Source organism: Lontra canadensis, unplaced genomic scaffold (assembly GCF_010015895.1).
Source record: "Lontra canadensis isolate GAN:19392208 unplaced genomic scaffold, GSC_riverotter_1.0 scaffold2, whole genome shotgun sequence".
Lineage (NCBI taxonomy): Eukaryota > Metazoa > Chordata > Mammalia > Carnivora > Mustelidae > Lontra > Lontra canadensis.
This window is the reverse complement of record NW_022630996.1, coordinates 43246904-43269632: the sequence shown is the minus strand read 5'-3', so window position 1 is coordinate 43269632 and position 22729 is coordinate 43246904. Positions and strand designations below refer to the sequence as shown.

General features: G+C 39.9%; 1 protein-coding gene and 1 non-coding gene across 4 annotated transcripts in view; one reads left to right on the top strand and one right to left on the bottom strand.

Moving 5' to 3' along the window:
* GSDME (gasdermin E) overlaps positions 1–22729 on the bottom strand; it is an 84827-nt gene that overhangs the window by 48990 nt on the left and 13108 nt on the right. For all 3 annotated transcript variants that reach the window (XM_032873018.1, XM_032873015.1, XM_032873011.1), the window contains exons 2-3: positions 14842–15071; positions 11723–11915 (exon numbers count right to left, since the gene is read on the bottom strand). In XM_032873018.1, coding sequence (XP_032728909.1) covers positions 11723–11915; positions 14842–15052 — 404 coding nt within the window. In that variant the 5' untranslated portion in view covers positions 15053–15071. The remainder of the gene's footprint in view (positions 1–11722; positions 11916–14841; positions 15072–22729) is intronic.
* On the top strand, positions 3151–3287 carry LOC116879065. The gene has a single exon (XR_004384950.1). It is a non-coding gene; the product is annotated as a U4 spliceosomal RNA (small nuclear RNA).

Sequence of the window (22729 nt, the reverse complement as noted above, 5' to 3'; positions counted from 1 at the left end):
ATAATTTGTTGTATATGCAGGTGCCCGTTTTTTCAAGAATAGAGGAAGTTTTTGAGAGGTACACACATTTCATGGACAATAAAGCTAATACTCTGAATTCTGAGGGTTAAAATATCTTTTACCCAGATGACAAGTTATCTAAATTACCTGAAAATTATTGACTACAAATAAGTCCTCAAGAATGTACAGTACTTAAGCATTACTAATTACCTCTCCCAAGGCCACACATATGTCAAACAGCACCTTATCAATCCAATGATGTTGTGGGAGTCCAAAGACAGGCAGATGATGTAGATAAGAATTTATGACTCTGGCATGAAGTAAGAAGAACATTCGCTCTACATGATCTCTGTCCCATGATGGGGAGAGTCTTCCCTTGCCATCCCCCCTCCCTCCATAGCTCACCTTTACCTCTTAGCAACAGAACAAGGAGGTGACTCTGTCAGAAGACTCATCTTCTATTTCTAGATGTTAAATGTGTTCCTTCCCATGTTCCTAGTGCCACCCTCTTCCTCACCTCCACCTCACCACCTTCATCACCTCTACAATGAACAAGCTTCTAAAGACCCTCCTGAGGTGATCTCATCCCTGTGTATGGCACCTCCAGGTGGGCAGGCCTAGCCACGCGCTGGGCTTGCTCACACATATGTCCAGTCCACTGTGCTGGGAACCTGGATTCATGCTTTACCTTTACGTTCTGTGCCAAAACATTAGCTACTTTTACCTCAGCCAGTTTCTTTGCCTCACAGTCACTTAAACACAATTTTGAAGAAAGAACAGGAAACTTAGAGCCAGAAAATCCAGGGTCGAATCCCAGCTCCAGCATCCAAATTGAGCTCGGGGACTGAAAACAAGTTACTTTTCCTTCTGAGCCTTAGATCCTAAGTGAAAAAGAAGAGAATTGTGCAGAGTAAATGCACACTTTGTGTCTGTGCCTTAAAGTGCCTGGCACACAGCAGGTGCTCAGTAGAGGCCTGTTTCCTTCCCTTCCTCTCTCCCTGGCTTCCCACTTACAACTTCTGGCAAGAACTTCTTTCCCTTCAGAATATTTTCTCCTATCTCTACTCACTGACCCCTTTCCATATGCTTCCTGTTGGCATCATCCTCTACACCTGAATCACAAAGAGGGTTTGGAAAACCTATACTGGGAAATATGATTATAAAGCATTGCCAAACATGGGTCACAAAACAGAAGTAACAAGGGGCACCTGGGTGGCTCAGTGGGTTAAGTGCCTGCCTTCCGCTCAGGTCATGATCTCAGGGTCCTGGGATCGAACCCCACATCAGGCTCACTCCTCAGCAGGCAGCCCACTTTCCCCTCTCTCTGTCTGCTTTTCTGCCTACTTGTGAGCTCTCTGTCAAACAAACAAATAAAATCTTTAAAAAAAAACCCAAACCTTTAAAAAATAAAAAAAAAAAAAATAGAAGTAACAAAACTTCCCAACAGGGCTCAACTACAGAGATCTGTCTGATGACCGAGAATCAGAGGCCCCTGACACTCCTAGGCCACCTGTAATCCTTCCTCCTTATTTGCCAGACTTAGCAAATAAAAATGGATGATGCCCAGATAAATTTTATTTTCAGATATACAACAGATGTGTTTCTGGTGAGTCCCAAGTATTGTAGTAGAAAAGGAAAATGCCTCCCTAGCAAAGAAAAAAAGCCACAGAGAAAGGAAAAATAAAGACTATGACTGTCACAGAATGAGATGGCTGTCCCTTCCACCCAGTATCATCCTAGAGAGCTTAAATTTTTCTGACCAAAGGGAGATTCCTGCCAGAGTCTTAGAGTCCTAGGAAGTACTGGGAGGAAGTGAATAATGGCCAAGGTCTTTCAAGTCCATTAAGCACCAGTGGTTAGTGAACAAGCTTTGAAGACTGCAGTTGCCTCAGTGTTCTCAAGGTCTATACAAAATCCACCCACTACATGCTTGATACATGACTTTTATGGTAGTATTTACTCATTAATTTGTTTAAACATAATTTTGTTCAATGAGTGAATGTATTTTATATTTCATATAATCCTAAGAATGTTGGAAAAGTGAAAATAAACCACCTATACACAAATGCAAGTGAGTTCTCTCTCTATTTGGAGTTGCATTTTCTGTTTTAAATGAACAAGAGTAAAAAAAAAAAAAAGAAAGAAAGAAAAAGGGAGATAAAACTACACAGAAAAACACACATATGTTAACATACAAACGGAAACATCAGCTCTCGTGAAGATGATTGCAAAAACTTCTCAATTGGGACTCCCTGCTTCCACTCATCCACTCTCTTCTCAAATCAGCAGCCAGAAATATCCCTCTAAAAAATGAGTCCCACCATGTCACTTTTTGCTCAAAGTCTTCTGGTGGCTTCCCATCTCACTCTGAATAAAAGCTGAAGTCTTTCTAGCAGCCTGCAAGTCCCTGTAGAACTTGCCATCCACTCCTTTTACGCCCCCGGCCTCCCTTTCTCCTGCCCAGCTTACTTACTCCAACCACACTGGCCCCTGCCTACAACACTCTTGCCCAGGATACCCCTGTACTTGAATTTGTCCTCCTTCAAATCTTTGCACTGATGCCAACTTCCCTGCAATGCCTTCTATGGCCACTTTTTCAAATCATAAACCCCATTCCTAGTACTCCCTATCTCCCTTCTTGCTATATTCTTCTCCATAAAACCAATCCCCATCAACCTAGTATATACTGCACTGAGTTGGAATTTTGTGTCTCTCCCCACTAGATTATACCGCAGAAATGTTGGCATTTTGGTCACTGCAGCATCCCAAGCATGTAGAACAGTACATGGCACATAGTGGGCACTCAACAAAATTCCTTATTGACTGTTCAATAGACGTAAGGTAAAAAGAATGAGTTATATGGAGTAAAATGTATTTACTACAAGCTAAGCAAGGAATAACTGTGGGGTTTTCTTCAAGATCTCCTAGTTGAAAACCAGCTCTTCTGCTAAAGCCCCTAATTTGCTTTCTTCTTTTCCTAATCAGAAAGCTAGCAGGAACCAGAGGGGAATGTCATTTTCTTGCTTCTGATATCAATATTTCAAAATGTAGGTCATAGCATTCTCCTCATTGGCATTTTATAAATAGCATAACTTTTTTTAAAAAGTACATATTTGCCTGAAGTAACATCCTTTTAGAGTGCTTCCCTTAAGCTTTGTGCAGTGGCAGTATCGTACCCAATGAGGTTTATCCGAGGCACGATTATTGCTAATAGAGTGCTTCCCTTAAATGTAAATGGACTAAATTCTCCAATAAAAATGCAGAGTAGCTGAATGGATTAAAAAAACAAACACTTGAGACCCATCTATATACTGCCTACAAGAGATTCACTTAAGATGTAAAGACACAAATACAGACAGTGAAGTTCTGGAAAAAGATATTGCATATAGATGGAAACCAAAAGAAAGCTAAGCTAGCTATAACAGACAAAAAAGACTTTAAAACAAGGACTGTGATAAAAGACAAAGAGCATTATTTGATGTTAAAGAAGTCAACCCAACAAGAGAATATAATATTTGTAAATGTATATGTACCTAACATAGGAGTACCTAAATACATAAAGCAAATATTAACAGACCTAAAGAAAGAAATAGATAGCAATACAATAATAGTATGGGGCTTTAATATCTCACTTTCATCAATGGATAGATCATCTCAGACAGATTATCAGGAAGGAAGTATCAGCCTTAAATGACATGTTAGGCCTGGTGAACTTTATAGATATATACAGAATATTCTATCCAAAAACAGAATACACATTCCTCTCAAGTTCATATGGAACATTCTCCAGTATAGACCATTATGTTATGCCACAAGATAATTCTTAATAAATTTAAGATGACTGAAATCAAATCAAGAATCTTTTCTGAGCACAATAGTATGAAACTAAATTCAATTACCAGAAGAAAACTGAAAAATTCACAGAGATGTGGAGATTAAAGAACATACTATGGAACAACCAATGTGTGAAAGAATAAAAGATTAATAATAATAAAAAAAAACCTCGAGACAAAAGAAAACAGAAATATAATACACCAAAACTAATGGGATGCTGCAAAAGTTCCAAGAAGGAAGTACATAGCAATAAATGTCTACACCTCAAGAAACAAGAAAAATAAACAAATAAACAACCTAACATTACACCTCAAGGAATTAGAAAAATAACAAAGCCCAAAATTAATAGAAGAAAGGAAAAAACAAAGATGAGAGGAGAAATAAATGAAATAGAGACTAAAAAGGCAATAGAAAATATCAATGACATTAATGGCTGGTTCTTTAGAAAGACAGACAAAATTGACAAACTTTTAACTAGACTCACTAAGAAGAGAGGATTCAAATAAATAAAATCAAAAATGAAAGAGAAGACATATTCCAAATGATACCACAGAAATACAAAGGATCTTAAGAGAGTACAATGAACAATTATACACCAACAAACTGGACAACCTGAAAGAAAAGAATAAACACCTAGAAACATACAACCTACTAAGACTAAATCAGGAAGAAATAAAAAATCTGAACAGTCCAGTTACTAATAAGGAGATTGAAAGAGTAATCAAAATCTCCCAACAAACAAAAGTCAACCAAAGAGCCTCAGTGGTGAAGTCTACCAAACATTTAAAGAATAGCAATCCTTTTCAAACTCATCCAAAAAACAGAAAAGGAGAGAACACTTCCAAATTCATTTTAAAATGCAGCATTACCTTGGTACTGAAACTAGACAAGAATATCACAGAAAAGAAAATTATAGGTCAGTTGGGTAACACATGTTAACAAGACTTATTGTGGTGATCATTTCACAATATATACAAATATGTAATCATTATATTGTATACTCGAAACTAATACTATGTTGCATGTCAATTACACCTCAATTTTAAAAAGAAAGAACATTACAGGCCAATATCCATGATAGACATAGATGCATAGATCCTCAACACAATATTAGCAAACTGAAAAAAAACCACATTAAAAGAATCCTACATAATGATCAAGTCAAATTTACTCCAGCTATGCAAGGATGGTTCGAGATCCATGAATCAATCAATGTGATACACTACCCTAACAAAATGAAATCATAGCAATCATATGATCAGTTCAGTAGATGCAGAAAAAGCAGTGTTAATAAAATTCAATATTCCTATATGATAAAACCTCTCAACAAAGTAGATATAGAGGGAACATACCTCAATATAAGGCCATATATGATAAGCTCACAGTGAAAATCCACACTCAACAGTGAAAATCCAAAGCTTTATCTCTAAGATTAGGAACAAGGATGCTCACTCTCTACTTTATTCAACATAGTACTAGAAATCCTAGCCAGAGTGATTAGACAAGAAAAAGAAATAAAATGCCACCACACAGGAAAGGAAGAAATAAAACTACTACTATTTGCATATCACACGACATTACATACAGAAAATCCTAAAAACCCCACCAAAATACTGTTAGAACTAATAAAGAAATTCAGCCAAGTTCCAGGATACAAACTCAATACACAAAAATCTGCTGCATTTCTATACACGGATAGGAACATTCCAAAATAGAAATTAAGAAAATAATTCCATTTATAATTACATCAAAAAGAATAAAATATCTAAGAATAAATTTAACCAAAGAGATGAATATTCTGTACACTGAAAACTGTAAGCCTCTAATAAAAATAAATTGAAAAAGGGGCACCTGGGTGTCTCAGTGGGTTAAAGCCTCTGCCTTTGGCCCAGGTCATGATCCCAGGGTCCTGGGTTCAAGCCCTGCATCAGGCTCTCTGCTCAGCAGGGAGCCAGCTTCCCCATCTCTCTCTGCCTACCTCTCTGCCTACTTGTGATCTCTGTCAAATAAATGAATAAAATCTTTAAAATAAATAAATAATAAGATATTCTATGCTCATGGATTAGAATATCACTAGAATGTCCCTACTATCCAAAACAACCTACAGATCGAATGTAATTCCCATCAAAATTTTAATGTACTGGGGCTCCTAGGTGGCTCAGTTGGTTAAGCATCTGCCTTCAGCTCAAGTCATGATCCCAGGGTCCTGGGATCAAGTCCCATCCTGGGCTCCCTGCTCAGCAAGGAATCTGCTTCTCCCTCTCCCTCTGCCTCCTCCCCACACTCCCCACTCATGCTCTCTCATTCTCTGTAAAATAAATAAATAAAATCTTTTTTAAAAAAAGATTTTATTTATTTATTTGTCAGAGAGACAGAGAGGGCACAGGTAGGCAGAGTGGCAGGCAGAGGCAGACAGAGAATCAGGCTCCCTGCAGAGCAAGGAGCCTGATGTGTGACTCAATCCCAGGTTGCTGGGATCATGACCTGAGCCAAAGGCAGCCGCTTAACCAACTGAGCCACACAGGCGTCCCATAAATAAAATCTTTTAACAAAATTCCAATGCAGTTTTCACAGAAAAAAAAAAAAAAAACTCTAAAAATTCTAAAATTTGAAGAGAACCACAAAAACTCCTGAGTAGCCAAAGCAATCTTGAGGAAGAACAACAAAGCTAGAGATATCACACTGTCTTATTTCAAACTATATTACAAAACTACACTAATCAAAACAGTAAGACTTGGACATAAAACAGACATACAGATCAGTGGAACAGAATACAGAGTCCAGAAATAAACCCATGCACATACAGTCATTTAATTAATGACAAAGAAGCCAAGAATATAAAATGGGGAGAGGACAGTCTCTTCAATAAATGGTATTAGAAAAACTGGATAACCCTATGCAAAAGAATGAAACTGGGCCACTATCTTACATCATCCACAAAAATTAACTCAAAGTAATTAAAGACTTTAATGTTACACCTGAAACCATAAAACTCCCAGAAGAAAGCATGGATGGTAAGTTCTTAGACATCAGCCTTGGCAATTAGTTTTTGAATCTGACACCAAAAGCAAAAGCAACAAAAGCAAAAATAACAAATGGGACTACATCAAACTAAAATACTTCTTTCTGTACAACAAAGGAAACCATCAACAAAACGAAAAGGCAACCTACTAAATGGAAAAAGTATTTGCAAATCATACACCCGACACAGAGTTAATATATAAAATATATAAAGAACTCATACATTTTCAAAATTCCTTTGGCTATTTGAGGTCTTTTCTGGTTCCATATAAATTTTAGGTTTATTTATTCCATTTCTTTGAAAAAAATGGATGGTATTTTGATAGGCATTGCATTAAATGTGTAGATTGCTTTAGGTAGCATTGACATTTTCATAATATTTGTTCTTCCAATCCAGGAGCATGGAACATTTTTCCATTTCTTTGTGTCTTCCTCAATTTCTTTCATGAGTACTTTATAGTTTTCTGAGTATAGATTCTTAGCCTCTTTGGTTAGGTTTATTCCTAGGTATCTTATGGTTTTAGGTGCAATTGTAAATGGGATTGACTCCTTAATTTCTCTTTCTTCTGTCTTGTTGTTGGTGTAGAGAAATGCAAATGATTTCTGTGCATTGATTTTATATCCTGACACTTTACTGAATTCCTGTACAAGTTCTAGCAGTTTTGGAGTAGAGTCTTTTGGGATTTCCACATATAGTATCATATCATCTGTGAAGAGTGATAGTTTGACTTCTTCTTTGCCGATTTGGACAGCATGGTACTGACACAAAAACAGGCACATAGATCAACGGAACAGAATAGAGAGCCCAGAAATAGACCCTCAACTCTATGGTCAACTAATCTTCGACAAAGCAGGAAAGAATGTCCAATGGAAAAAAGACAGCCTCTTCAATAAATGGTGCTGGGAAAATTGGACAGCCACATGCAGAAAAATGAAATTGGACCATTTCCTTACACCACACACAAAAATAGACTCAAAATGGATGAAGGACCTCAATGTGAGAAAGGAATCCATCCAAATCCTTGAGGAGAACACAGGCAGCAACCTCTTTGACCTAAGCCGCAGCAACATCTTCCTAGGAACATCGCCAAAGGCAAGGGAAGCAAGGGCAAAAATGAACTATTGGGATTTCATCAAAATCAAAAGCTTTTGCACAGCAAAGGAAACGGTTACCAAAACCAGAAGACAACTGACAGAATGGGAGAAGATATTTGCAAACAACATATCAGATAAAGGGCTAGTGTCCAAAATCTATAAAGAACTTAGCAAACTCAACACCCAAAGAACAAAGAATCCAATCAAGAAATGGGCAAAGGACATGAACAGACATTTCTGCAAAGAAGACATCCAGATGGCCAAGAAACACATAAAAAAGTGCTCCACATCACTCGGCACCAGAGAAATACAAATCAAAACCACAATGAGATATCACCTCACACCAGTCAGAATGGCTAAAATTAACAAGTCAGGAAATGACAGATGCTGGCGAGGATGCGGAGAAAGGGGAACCCTCTTACACTGTTGGTGGGAATGCAAGCTGGTGCAACCACTCTGGAAAACAGCATGGAGGTTCCTCAAAATGTTGAAAATAGAACTACCCTATGACCCAGCAATTGCACTACTGGGTATTTACCCTAAAGATACAAACGTAGTGATCCGAAGGGGCACGTGCACCCGAATGTTTATAGCAGCAATGTCTACAATAGCCAAACTATGGAAAGAACCTAGATGTCCATCAACAGATGAATGGATAAAGAGGATGTGGTATATATACACAATGGAATACTATGCAGCCATCAAAAGAAATGAAATCTTGCCATTTGCGACGACGTGGATGGAACTAGAGGATATCATGCTTAACGAAATAAGTCAATCGGAGAAAGACAACTATCATATGATCTCCCTGATATGAGGAAGTGGAGATGCAACATGGGGGGTTAAGGGGGTAGGAGAAGAATAAATGAAACAAGATGGGATTGGGAGGGAGAGAAACCATAAGTGACTCTTATTCTCACAAAACTGAGGGTTGCGGGGGGGAGGGAGGTTGGGAGAGGGGGGTGGGGTTATGGACATTGAGGAGGGTATGTGCTATGGTGAGTGCTGTGAAGTGTGTAAACCTAGTGATTCACAGACCTGTACCCCTGGGGATAAAAATATATTATATGTTTGTAAAAAATAAAAAATTAAAAAAAAAAAAAAAACTCATACAATCCAACAGAAAAAAGAAATCCAATTTTTAAAATGGGCAGATCTGACTAGACATTTTCCCAAAGAAGACATACAGATAGCCAATGGCCACATGAAAAGATGCTCAGTATCACTCATCAAGGAAATGCAAATCTGGGCACCTGGGTGGCTCAGTCGGCTAAGCGTCTGCCTTCAGCTCAGGTGGGAACAGGTGGGAGTCCCAGGATCGAATCCCACATCAGGCTCCCAGCTCAATGAGGAGTCTGCTTCTCCCTCTAGCCCTCCAACATCTCATATTCGCTCTCTCTAATAATAAAAATCTTAAAAAAAAAAAAAAAAAAAAAAAAGGAAATACAAATCAAAGCCACAATGAGATATCACCTCCCACCTGTTAGAATAGCTCGTATCAAAAAGACAAGAAGTGGGCACCTGGGTGGCTCAGTTGGTTAAGCTGCTGCCTTTGGCTCAGGTCATGATCCCAAGTTCCTGGGATCGAGTCCCGAATCAGGCTCTCCGCTCAGCAGGGAGCCTGCTTCCCCCTCTTTCTCTGTCTGCCTCTCTGTCTACTTGTGATCCCTCTCTCTGTCAAATAAATAAAATCTTTAAAAAAAAAAGACAAGAAGTAATAAGAGTTGGAGGGGATGTGGAAAAATGGGAAACCTTGGCTCTGTTGGTGAAATTATAAATTGATGCAACCACTATGGAAAACAGTATAAATGTTCCTCAAAAATTTAAAATAGAACTACCATACGATCCAGAATTTTCACTTCTGCGTATTTATGCCAAGTATTTAAACATTTTTGCAAAAAGATTTGTGTCCCCATGTTCACTGCAGCACTATTTAGAATAGCAAAAATATAGAAACAAGCTAAGTATCCATGGATATATGAATGGATAAAGAATTAGAGTATACAGGGCGCCTGGGTGGCTCAGAGGGTTAAAGCCTCTGCCTTCGGCTCAGGTCATGATCCCAGGGTCCTGGGATCGAGCCTCACATCGGGCTCTCTGCTACGCTGGGAGCCTGCTTCCCTTCCTCTCTCTCTCTGTGTGCCTCTTTGCCTACTTGTGGTCTCTATCAAATAAATAAAATCTTAAAAAAAAAAAAAAAAAGAATTAGAGTATATATATGTTATATTGTGATTTATAGTAAGAAATATATGTTTGGTCTTCAACCCAGTTCTTGGCACAGAGCTTCTAAATCCTATAGAATTTCCTGGGATAAAAGCAATAAAGGTGTCTTTTGTTATGTTAATGTGGTGACTTTGGGCGGGGGAGGCCCGAGGTAACCTAAAGATGGGGGCTGGTTAGGGAGTCAACCTGTAATTAGAAGGTTTTAACTTTCAGTACCAACACCCCAACGTCTAGGGAGGGGAGAGGGACTGGAGGCTCAATCAATCACCAATGGTCCATGAAGGTTTAATCAATTCTGACTGTGTGATAAAGCCTCCATAAAAACCCAAAAAGACAGGGTTCAGAGAGCTTCCAGATTGGTGAACACATGAAGATTTGGAAAGAGTGGTGACCTGGAGAGAGCAGGGAGGCTCCATGACTTTTCCCATACCATGCCCCATGCATCTCCTCCACCTGGCTGTTCCTGAGTTATTATCTTTTGTAATAAAACAGTGATCTCCTATGTAAAATGTTTCATATTTCAAATTAACTGAACTCAAGGAGCGGGTCACGGGAATCTGATTTTTAGCCAGTTGGTCAGAAGTACAGCTGACAACCTGGACTTGCGAAGGGCATCTGAAGTCCAAGGACGGGGCCATGGGAATCTCCAACCTGCATGCCTCATCGTCAGAAGCACAAGGAACAGCCTGGGCTTGCTGCTGGCAACCGACACAGACTAAGGGTTGAGGACAGTCTTTTTAGGACTGAACCCTTACCCTATGAAGCTGATACTATCTGTAGGCAGACAGTACCAGCACTGAGTTGAGTTCTTGGACACTCCTGGAATAGGGTCAGGCACCTAACTTAACACATAAACGATGGAGTAGTATTCAGCCACATAAAAGAAGGAAATCTTGCCATGGGGGACAGCATGGATGGAGCTCGAGGGGATTATGCCAAGTGAAATAAGTCACACAGAAAGACAAGAAGAGCCCAATCTCACTTATATATGGAATCAAAACAAACAAGCTCATGGATACGGAGACCAGATTAGTGGTTGCCAGAGGTGGAGGGTGGAGGTACGTGAAATGGGTAAAGATGGAAAGGTGCAAACGTCCAGCTGTGAAAGATGTAAGACACAACACACCGACTACAGTCAGTCATACTGCAGGTTTGAAAGTTGCCGAGAGAATACATTTTAAAAGCTCTCATCGCAAGAAAAAAACATATTTGCAACTACATATGGTGGTAGATAGATGTGGTGATCATCTTGCAATAGGGACAAATAACAAATCATTATGTTGTGCACCTGAAACTAATACAACATTATATGTCAATTACACCTCAATCAAAAAATAATAATAATAATATTTTCCACTTCTCCCCACTCCAGCTAAGAACAATGAAGAAATTCCAGGCTAAAAGGACGAGCTCTCAGAAAGTTTCAACCCAACACTCAATCAAAGCAACTTTGCTTTGCGACATAGTTCCCATCCGTTACCCTTTTTACAAAGGTCCCACTGAATGAGATACGTGTCAAATCCAAAATGCCAAACAGAATTATCATTACCTCTCAGTGGAATCTCTGATGAGCTGCTGCAGGTCCACCTCCTGCTTCCTCAGGCTTCCAAAAGAAGACTGACTTTCCACAAGTCCTTTGCCTCCAACATTCAGCTTGACCTTCCCTAGTGCTGTCTCGATGGTCCCGCTCACATGGTTTTGAAACTTGCCCTCATATTTCACAAAGTCCGACTCCACGACCACTGGAGTGAATGAGACAGACAAAGGAGTCTGAGGATAATTTGGCCACCTAGCTGCGTTAGGTCACCTACCTTCCCAATCCTGTGGAAAACCACAGGAAAAAATTTTGAATTTCCATTCAAAATGGAAAGTTGGCAGCCATGCTCGGTGTGTGTTCAAACCAAAATGGAGCTAGCACCCCAAGGTACTGACTGAGAGAGGGATGGTGGCCAGGGGGCTCTATTGGGTGCTGTTTTTGTTTATTTCATCTTTCATTTCCAATATATATGTATGTAGACAGGGGCACCACAAGTATCTGAAGAGTTTAACAAATAAGTTTAAAGCCAGCATCCTGGGGCCCCTGGCTGGCTCAGTTGGCAGAGCACTCAACTCTTGATCTCGGGGTTGTGAGGTTTAGCTCCACAATGGCTATAGAGATTACTTAAAAATAAATAAGTAAACAAACTGTAAAGCAAGCATCCATTTAACCACTATTCAGATAGAATTTTTTAAATTTTTTTAAATAGAATATTCTATATTTTATTTTTTTTAAAGATTTTATGTATTTATTTGACAGAGATCACAAGTAGGCAGAGAGGCAGGCAGAGAGAGGGAGGAAGCAGGCTCCCTGCTGAGCAGAGAGCCTGATTCGGGGCTCGATCCCAGGACCCCGAGGTCATGACCTGAGCCGAAGGCAGAGGCTTAACCCACTGAGCCACCCAGGTGCTCCTAAATAGAATATTTTAAATGTGTGCTTTCCCCCGGTGAAGACTGTAAAGGAACTGCATGAGGACACCGAAGCAGAGTGAAAATGGCAGTTCTGCTCATGACCCACCTTCAAGTGGTCTGCCTTACTCAGCCATGTGGAGTGCGGGCATCTCCCCTTCCCACCCACCAGTCTGGGAGGACATTCCCCTGGCCTTCGCTACCATCTCTATGAAAAAATTTCCTTTCCCATACTTACTTATTTTTTATTTTTATTTATTTATTTTTTAGAGTGATAGCACGGGCAGAGGGAGAGACAGAATCTTAAACAGGCTCCACCCCCAGCACGGATGCAGGACTGACAGGGAGCTGGATCTCACCACCCTGAGCTCCTGACCCAAGCTGAAATCACGAGTCTGAGGCTTGACTGAGCCACCCAGGCATCCCAGGCTCACCTGTTTACACTGACCTCTACCCAGCCATTTCATTCCTTATCATACAATACCTTATCTCTCCTCAGATAAAGTCCGTGGGCATGTCTGCCCTCCCTTCCTCCCTCCCTCTCTCTCAAACACCATCCTCGGACCGACAAGCCCCAGGCTCTCTGCCCTTACTTTCTGGCTTCCCAGACTTGGAAAGATGCCACCTCCCCCCAATCCAGGTGTCCCAGCTTCAGTCAAGTCCTCTGGGAATTACTGTGTTCCTCACCTGGTCACACCTAGGGTACCAGCACATTGCCTTCAAGACCTGCCGTTCTTATCCGGACACCGAAGATAAATACGTGCTGATCTCATCTCAGAATTGCCCCCTGCTCTTATCTCCAGATCTCTACTCTTCTCAGTTTTAATCCAGCCAAATACCACCCAGAAAAATAGTGTCAGTCATTGTCATTTGATATAGCTGTGTTTAGAGCCTCTTAGGAACTTTACATTTGGCTTTTTCCACTTCCCTGACCCAGGGCTCTCCTGGGCTTCTGGCTGTACTTCTAAGAGATTCAAGTCTGTCTGAAGTCTGCAAGGCTTCTTTCCATCCACTCACTGCCGCCTACACCTGTATTTCCTTCACTTTAGTCAAGGAAACCGTTCCTCAGCAAGGGCTGAGAAGTTATCATCAATCACTGTCTTCACAATTTACGAGATAGAGAATCATCTCTGTCACCACCACCACCGAAAATAAGACAACCGTGAAAATCCTTTAATCCCAAATCTTTTCCTATTTATATCTTATGGAATACAAACATTTTGGGAAATGCTTTGGGAAGTAGCACAGAGCACTTGTTAAGAGCACCAGATTTTAATCGCTATTCTACTATCCCTACCTAGAAGAACTGGCTACCACGCATCTCCCGGAACCTCCGTCTTCTCAGCTGTGATCTGGAGACACCACCTTCCTGATGGGTTCTGTTACACGCTGATGTATGTAAATCACATAACACAGAGCCTGGCACATAGCACGTGCTCAATATGTCCACTGAGTTTAGGCCAGAACAATGTCATTTTCTGATAAAAGGAACAGTTCTAGATCATACAAAGTGCTACACAGAAATTTTATTTCTTTACCTCCCCTCTTCTCTAGCTATTTTTGGAACAGTTTGATAGCCTGACTGCTCTGCTCTCACCAGAAAGCTCCCTTATGTGAATAACAAAACTTTCCACACCTTCTGATGGATAGTGGCATCATCAACTTCAACCTAAATCAGATTTTGGGTGGCAGATCCGTCTTACCTATGCTGGGCGGCCACAACACTTACAATGGGCATGTATTATTTTAATACTCAAAACTGCAATTTTTTTTTTAATTAAGCTATAACTTCTCTTGTCTGGCCTGTAGAATTTTGTTCATTTAAAAAAAGGGGTACCTTGAGGCACCTGGGTGGTTCAGTCGGTTAAGCATCCAACTCTCGATTTCAGTTCAGGTCAGGATTTCAGGATTGTGGGTTCGAGCCTCACCTCGGGCAACGTGCTCAGCGGGGAATCTGCTTGAGATTCTCTCTTCTTCTCTTTGTCCCTTACCCCGCCCCCAAAAATATATAAATTCTAAAAAAAAAAAAAAAAAATAGAAAGTAAGAAAAAAAGGAAGGGAGGGAAGGAGGAAGGGAGGAAATGTCTTTAAGAGCGTATGCAAAGAAACAGAATTCATTGTAAGGTCTCACCTTACAATTGATCACTCACAACACCATGTGCCTAGAAGATGAATCATCATCTTTTCAGGGACTAACTGTAGAATATACCCAAAGACACTTACCTGGACTCAGAAACTGGTCTTCTGTGAGTACATCTCCAAGGGTGACAGATAAAAACTGGTACTTGGGTCTCTGCCAGCACCAGAATCTCTTCTTTTTGGTCACCAGACTTAGAAGTTGTAACTTATCAGAGTCATTCAAGTTTGATACTGCAATCAGGTTACCTCCAGCATCAACTTCTTTAAGAAAATTCCTCGTTGCTTTGGCAAACATTATGAGAGCTCCAGATTACCTGGATAAAAAAATCAAAGTTACCCCCCAAATTAAACAAGAAGTTATTATTTCATTTATTTTTTTCTAAAACCGCCTTATTTTTCCTTTGTGTCAATCACTATATATTAAAGAATACCTTCTCCTTAGAAAACCCTCTAGTAGGGGTTCAGTCGATGACAAAGAAATCAAACGGAAATACTGAAAGAGACTCCGTAGGTCTGGATAGGCCAAGTTACGCTTCTGACATAAAGAACCTCCAAATATTACTGGTTTATACCAAGAAAGGTTTATTTACTGGTCACTATGTCTGGCAGCGAGGACAGGAGAGCTTTTCTCATCCTAGTCATTCAGTGATCCAGACTGAAGGGGCAGCCACCATCCAACATGAAGCGTTCTGGAAAGTCTCACACCAGCAATTAAATGCTCTGGCCCAAAACTAACACACATCATGTCCACTCAAAATTTGCCAGACTGGTCATATGGCCTCAGCCAGCCAGAATGGTCAGGAAATACAATGGTACCATGTATCTAATAGGTAGAGATCTGAGGATATTTGTTGACCAACATACCGACTACCCTAATTTATAACATACAAAGATATGACCACTTTTTTTAAAGGGTCAACATGCTTTTTCTCCACACTGTGTGATTTCCCCTATTCACAAAAGCCAAGGAACTATTACTTTTTAATCCAGAAATGAAGACCCAGTCACTCCTCAACTGGAGAGAAAAAGAAGAAACACATTGGCAGATATAAAACCATGCATTAGGTGGAAGAGGTATAGACTATTCAATAAATGGTGTTAGAAGAATTGCCTAATCATCTGGAAAAAATAAAGCCAGATTCCTATCTCATGCTGTACACAAGACTGAATTCTTAATGGATTAGAAGGGTTTTTTTGAGGAAAAAAAATGAAACCATAAAAGTACCAGAAAAAATGCAGACAAATATTTTTTTTTCAATTGTAGGATGAGAAAGGCCTTTAGGAAGACAAATGGCAAACTGAGAAAATACTTCTAATATTTATAATGAAGAACGAGAATAGTTAATATATAAAAAAATCTTTTACAAGTTGTTTTTTTAAAATACTATAGTAGAAACATGGGCAAAGGTTATAAACAATTCACAATATATAAACTGCACCCAGCCTATACACATACAAATACACACATATGTGCAAACACACAAGTACACGCATATATAGTCATTACTCAAAAGCACAAGTGAAATAAGATTTTTTAAAAATTATCCACGGTCAAAGGTTAAAATATCTAATGGACAAGAAATGTGTTTCATTTGTATTTCTCTCCTGATATCTGGCAGCCACATAGGTATAAAATCACACAGTTTGAGAGCTGGGAATGGTCTCAGACATGAACTAGTTCAACCCCTTTGCTTTATTTTTCTGTTTGTTTCTGTTCTTTAATTTATTTTTTATGTTTTTAAATTTTATTTATCTATTTAAATTCAATTAATTAACTTCTAGTGTTCTATTGGTTTCAGAGGTAGAGGTCAGTGATTCATCAGTCTTATAGAACACCCAGGGCTCATTATAGCACGTGCCCTCAATGCCCATCACCCATTTACTCCATCCCTCCACCCACCTTCTCTCCAGCAACCCTCAGTTTGTTTCCTATAGCTAAGCATTTTTCATGGTTTGTCTCCTCTCTAATTGCATCTTATCTTATTTTGTGCTCCCTTTCACTATGATCCTGTTTTGTTTCTTAAATTTCACATATGAGTGAAATCATAACGGTCCTTCTTTGACCGACTTAGTTCACTTAGCGTAACACTCTCTAGTTCTATCCATGTCATTTTTTGATGGCTGAATAATATTCCATTGTATATATATACCACATCTTCTTTATCCATTCATCTGTTGAAGGACATCTGGGCTCTTTCCATAGTTTGGCTATGGTGGACATTGCTGTTATAAACACTGGGGTGCACGTGATCCTAAGGATCACTGCTTATATCTTTTGGGTAAATGCCTAGTAATGCAATTGCTGGGTCATAAGGTAGTTTATTTTTAGCTCTTTGAGGAACCTCCATACTGTTTTCCAGAGTGGCTGTACCAGTTTGCATTCCCGACAGTGTAAGAGGTTCCCCTTTCTCCACATCCTCACCAACATCTGCTGTTTCCTGACTTGCTAATTTTAGCCATTCTGATTGGTGTGAGGTTCTATCTCATTGTGGTTTTGTTTGTCCCTGATGCTGGGTCATGTTAAGCATTTTAAGAACAAATATTGTTAAAATGTCTATGCTACCCAGAGTAATCTACCCATTCAATGCAATCCCTAACAAAATAGCATCAACATTTTTCACAGAGCTGGAACAAATAATCTTAAAATTTGTATAGAACCAGAAAAGACTCCAAATACCCAAAGGAATGTTGAAAAAGAAAATCAAAGCTGATAGCATCACAATGCCGGTCTTTAAGCTCTATCAGAAAGCTGTAATCATCAAGACAGTATGGTACTGGCAAAAAAACAGGCACACAGATCAATGGAACACAACAGAGAACCCAGAAATGGACCCTCATTTCTGTGGTCAACTAATCTTCGACAAAGTAGGAAACAATGTCCAATGGAAAAAAGACAGTCTCTCCAACAAATGGTTTTGGGAAAATTGGACAGCCACATGTAGAAAAATGAATCTGAATCATTTTCTTACTCCATACACAAAAGTAAATTCAAAATGGATAGAGGACCTAAGAGTAATACAGGATTTCATCAAAATCCTAGAGGAGCACACTGGCAGCAACCTCTTTGACCTTTGCCATAGCAACTTCTTGCTAGACACGTCTAAAGGCAAGTAAAAAAAAAGCAAAAATGAACTACTGGGTCTTCATCAAGATAATAAGCTTTTGCACAGCAAAAGGAAACAGTCAACAAAATCAAAAGACAACCACTGAATGGGAGAAAATATTTGCAAATGTCCTATCAGATAAAGGGCTAGTAACCCAAATCTATAAAGAACTTATCAAACTCAGTACCCAAAAAGCAAATAATGCACTCAAGAAATGGGCAGAAGAAATGAACAGATATCTCTCCAAAGACATAGAAATGGCCAACAGGCACAACCCACTTGCTTTAACACAAAGTTCCTCTAATATATCAGTAAACATTTGTCTTACCTATCACTAGTTCTTCTCTAAAGTGCCTTTTCTTAGATTACTCTGTGGCTACCTAACCCTATTCTTGTATATTAACAATAAGAATAAACATTTAAGGAAGGGATGCTAAAACACAAAAAGTTCCTTATTTATTTGAGAGAGAGTGCTCACGTGCAAGAGCAGAGGGAGAGGCAGAAGGGGTGGGAAAGGGAGAGAGAATCTGAAGCCAACTGCACACAAAGGACAGAGCCCGTTACAGGGCTCAATCCCAGGACATCAAGATCATGACCTGAGCCGAAACCAAATGTCAGAAGCTCAACTGACTGAGCCACCCAGGCATCCCTAAAAACTTCCTTTCTGATCAACAGTGAACTGTAAAGAAGGAGAATTATGTATGCTCAAACTCTCAACTCTAATGCATCTCTCACTATACTAAGTTTCTTGCATGTGATGGAGCACTCCTTTGTTTATCAAAACACTTACTGTATCATTAATTATCTTTAAGTACCTACTATACACAGGTACTGTATTTAAGGGCTTAGGATACTGAAATGAAAAGTTGTCTCTATACAGATGGCCAACAGACACATGAAAAGATGCTCAACATCACTCATCATTAGGAAAATGCAAATCAAAACTATGAGATATTACCTCACACCAGTCAGAATGGCTAGAATCAAAAAGAGAAAAAAAAACAACAAGCGTTGATAAGGATGTGGAGACAAAGGAACCCCCATGCACTGTTGGTAGGAATGCAAACTGGCATAGACTTCATGGAAAAGAGTATGGAGGTTGCACAAAAAATTAACAAGAGAAATACCGAACAACCCAGTAAACCCACTAGTGGATATTTACCCAAAGAAAACAAAAGACTAATTTGGAAAGATATATGCAACTCTGTGTTTATTGCAGCATTACCTACAATAGCCAAGACATGGAAGCAACCCAGGTATCCACCGACAAACAGATAAAGATGAAGTGGTATATTTACGCAGTGGCTATTACTTAGCCATAAAAAAGAATGAAATCTTGCCATTTGCAACAACACGGATGCTAAGTGAAGTCAGGCAAAGACAAATATCATATGAATATAAAATATGAATTCAAATATCATATGAATATATGGAATAGAAAAAAAACAAAATAAATGAACAAACAAAAGCAGAAACAGATAAATACAGAGAACTGATGGTGGCCAGAGAGATGCGGTAGGAGGATGGGTGAAGGGGAGAAGATGGTGCAGCCTTCCAGTGACGGAATAAATCCCAAGGATGAAAGGTACAGCATAGAGAATATAGTCAATGAATTTGCAATAACCTTGTGTGGTGAAAAATGGTAGCTACACACTTATGGTGAGCGTAAGATACAGAGCTGTCAAATCACTATGCTGTGCAGCTGAAACTAATGTAATGTTTGTCAACTCAAAAATAGACCCACCGATCAATGGAACAGAATAGAAAACCCAGAAACAGACCCACAATTATATGGTCACTTAATCAACAAACCACTAAACAATATCCAATAGAAAAAAGACAGCCTCCTCAACAACTGGTGTTGGGAAAACCAGACAACAACATGCAAACGAATGAAACCGGACTACTTCCTTACACCGTACACAAAAATAAGTCCAAAATGGATGAAAGACCTAAATGTGAGACTGGAAACCAACAAAATCCCAGACGAGAACACAGACAGCAACAACTTTGACCTCAGCCACAGAATCTTCTTACTGGACACATCTTCAAAGGCAAGGGAAACAAAAGCAAAAATGAACCACTGGATTTTCATCAAGATAAAAAGTTTCTGCACAGGGGTGCCTGGGTGGCTCAGTGGGTTAAAGCCTCTGCCTTCAGCTCAGGTCATGATCCCAGGGTCCTGGGATCAAGCCCCACATCAGGCTCTCTGCTCAGCAGGGAGCCTGCTTCCCCCTCTCTCTCTGCCTGCCTCTCTGCCTACTTGTGATCTCTGTCAAATTAATAAAAAAAATTTTTTTTTAAAAAATCATCTGCACAGTGAAGGAAACAGTCAACAAAACTAAAAGGCAGCCTGTGGAATGGGAGAAGATATTTGCAAACAACATATCTGATAAAGGGTTAGTATCCAAAAATCTATAAAGAACTTATTAAACTCAACACCCCCAAAAAACAAATGATCCAGTAAAGAAATGGGCAGAAGATATGAATAGACATTTTTCCAAAGAAGACATCCAAACAGCCAACACATGAGAAGAAGCTCAACCTCACTCACCATCAGGGAAATCCAAATCTAAACCATGATGAGATACCATCTCACACCTGTCAGAATAGCTTAACACAGGAAACAACAGATGTTGGTGACGTTGTGGAGAAAGGAGGACCCTCTTACACTGTTGGTAGGAATGCAAGCTGCGGAACAGTATGGAGTCTCCTCAGAAAGTTAAAAATAGAACTACCCTATGATCCAGCAATTGCACTACTAGGTATTTACCCAAAGGATACAAAAATATAGATCTGAATGGGTACATGTACCCCAGTGTTTATAGCAGCATTGTCAACAATAGCCAAACTATGAAGAGAGCCCCAATGTCTACTGACTGAAGAATGGATAAAGAAAAGGTGGTGTGTATACACACACACACACACACACACACACACGAATATTACTCAGCCATCAAAAAGAATGAAATCTTGCCATTTGCAGCAACATGGATGGAGCTAGAGGGTATTATGCTAAGTGAAATAGGTCAGTCAGAGAAAGACAAATACCATATGATTTCAATCCCTGGAATTTAAGAAACAAAACAGATGACCATATGGAGTGGGGAGGAAGGAGAGAGGGGAACAAACTGTAAGAGACTTAAAGATAGAGAACAAACTGAGGGTTGAACAGAGGGAGGTGGGGGGGATGGGCTAAATGGGTGGTGGGTATTCAGGAGAACATTTGCTGTGATGAGCACTGGGTGCTGTGTGTAAATGATGAATCACTGAATTCTACTCTGAAACCAAAACAGTACTATATGTTAACTAAAAATTAAGTAGAAATTAAAAACCAAAAATATTGTGTGTCAACTATACTTCAATAAATATATAAAAAGTAGTCTCTCCTTACTGAGTGGCTAGTTGGGTGGCCAGATAGAGAAATAAACAATTGTGTCAATATCTAGCATAAAACCTAAGTTGTTACAAGAAATGAACCCAAAAAAGGACATCTAAATCCAACTGGAGAGAAGTACAGGGTCAGAGAAGTCTTCCTAAAGTAAGCAGTGTCCCAGCTGCATTTTGTGGGCTCAGCAGAAGTAAGCCAGCTGAGGAGCACTATAGGGGTGCTCCAGCAGAAGTGAAGCAATGACAAAAGCCCAGCACATGCAGGAGGTGGCGGAAGTGTTGGGGAGATCATGCATGGCAAGCTCCAGATGGTCCACAAGACCTCATTTTGTGTTAATATACCCATTGTCCCTCCTTTGCTTTTCAAGCTCTGAGACTAGTTCCTGCTTCGTTCTGGAGTGGGGAAGGGCAAAGAACAGGCCTCAGTCCCGGCCCTACGAGCCATGCCTCCCCTGCTGGGGGCCGGGGCAGCAGGAACCTTCAGGGGGAGGGGTTGTATAGAGAGTGATGCAACCAAAGTGGTCACTTAGCATGATGTTCTGGAAGCAAAATAGGAAAACAGCTGGAAGGGAACAAGATTAGAGATAGACGACAAATGGTTATACTGAACTATGTCACAGAGCTAAGGATGGAAAAGATGACTGGGTGGTTTCCCCGGAACTCTGGCCGGATGTGAGAGTAGTGTTGGAAGAGACTCCCCAGGATGGTCTGCAGGTGTCTCAGGTGTGGGCTGGTGGATGAGCTACAGATAGGGAATTCAGGAGGAAGCAGACTGGTGGCAGGCAGAAGACAGTACCTGCTGTAAGTGTATCTAGGAGAGCATACAAGTTTTATTTTGCCAAATATGGGGAAAGAAACTTTAACAAAATAAGGTCTTCCCAACGACCTGTGGAAACCATCCCACTTATCCAAGTGAAGAGCCCCCACAGATTCTTCCTCAGCATGCCACTGGTAACAGATTCTCTCTTTTTTTTTTTTTTTTAAGATTTTATTTATTTGAGAGAGAAAGAGAGAGTACAAGCAGGGAGAGCAGCAGGAAAGGGAGAAGCAGGCTCCCCACTGAGTGGGAAGCCCAATGCAAGGCTCGATCCCAGGACCCTGGGATCATGACCTGAGCCGAAGGCAGACACTTAACTGACTGAGCCACCTAGGCGCCCCAGAACCTCTTTTTATGGTTTCTATTCTCTTCAGGGACTACCTGAGAGGGACGTCACTAATTTCCCTTCAGATCAAACAAGCTTCTGAAGAAGGTAGATCAGACTTGCCATTAAAAAAAAAAAACAAAGCCCATCTATTGTGGGTGGCAAAGCCTTTGTAATGACACTAATCCTCCCCAGAGGAATTAGAGGATAAAGAACGGGAACTCCTAAATTAATTTTTAATTTTTTTCCATCTACCATCAGACACAGACAATTTGCCTTTTTTTTTTTTTTAAGATTTTATTTATTTGACAGACAGAGATCACAAGTAGGCAGAAG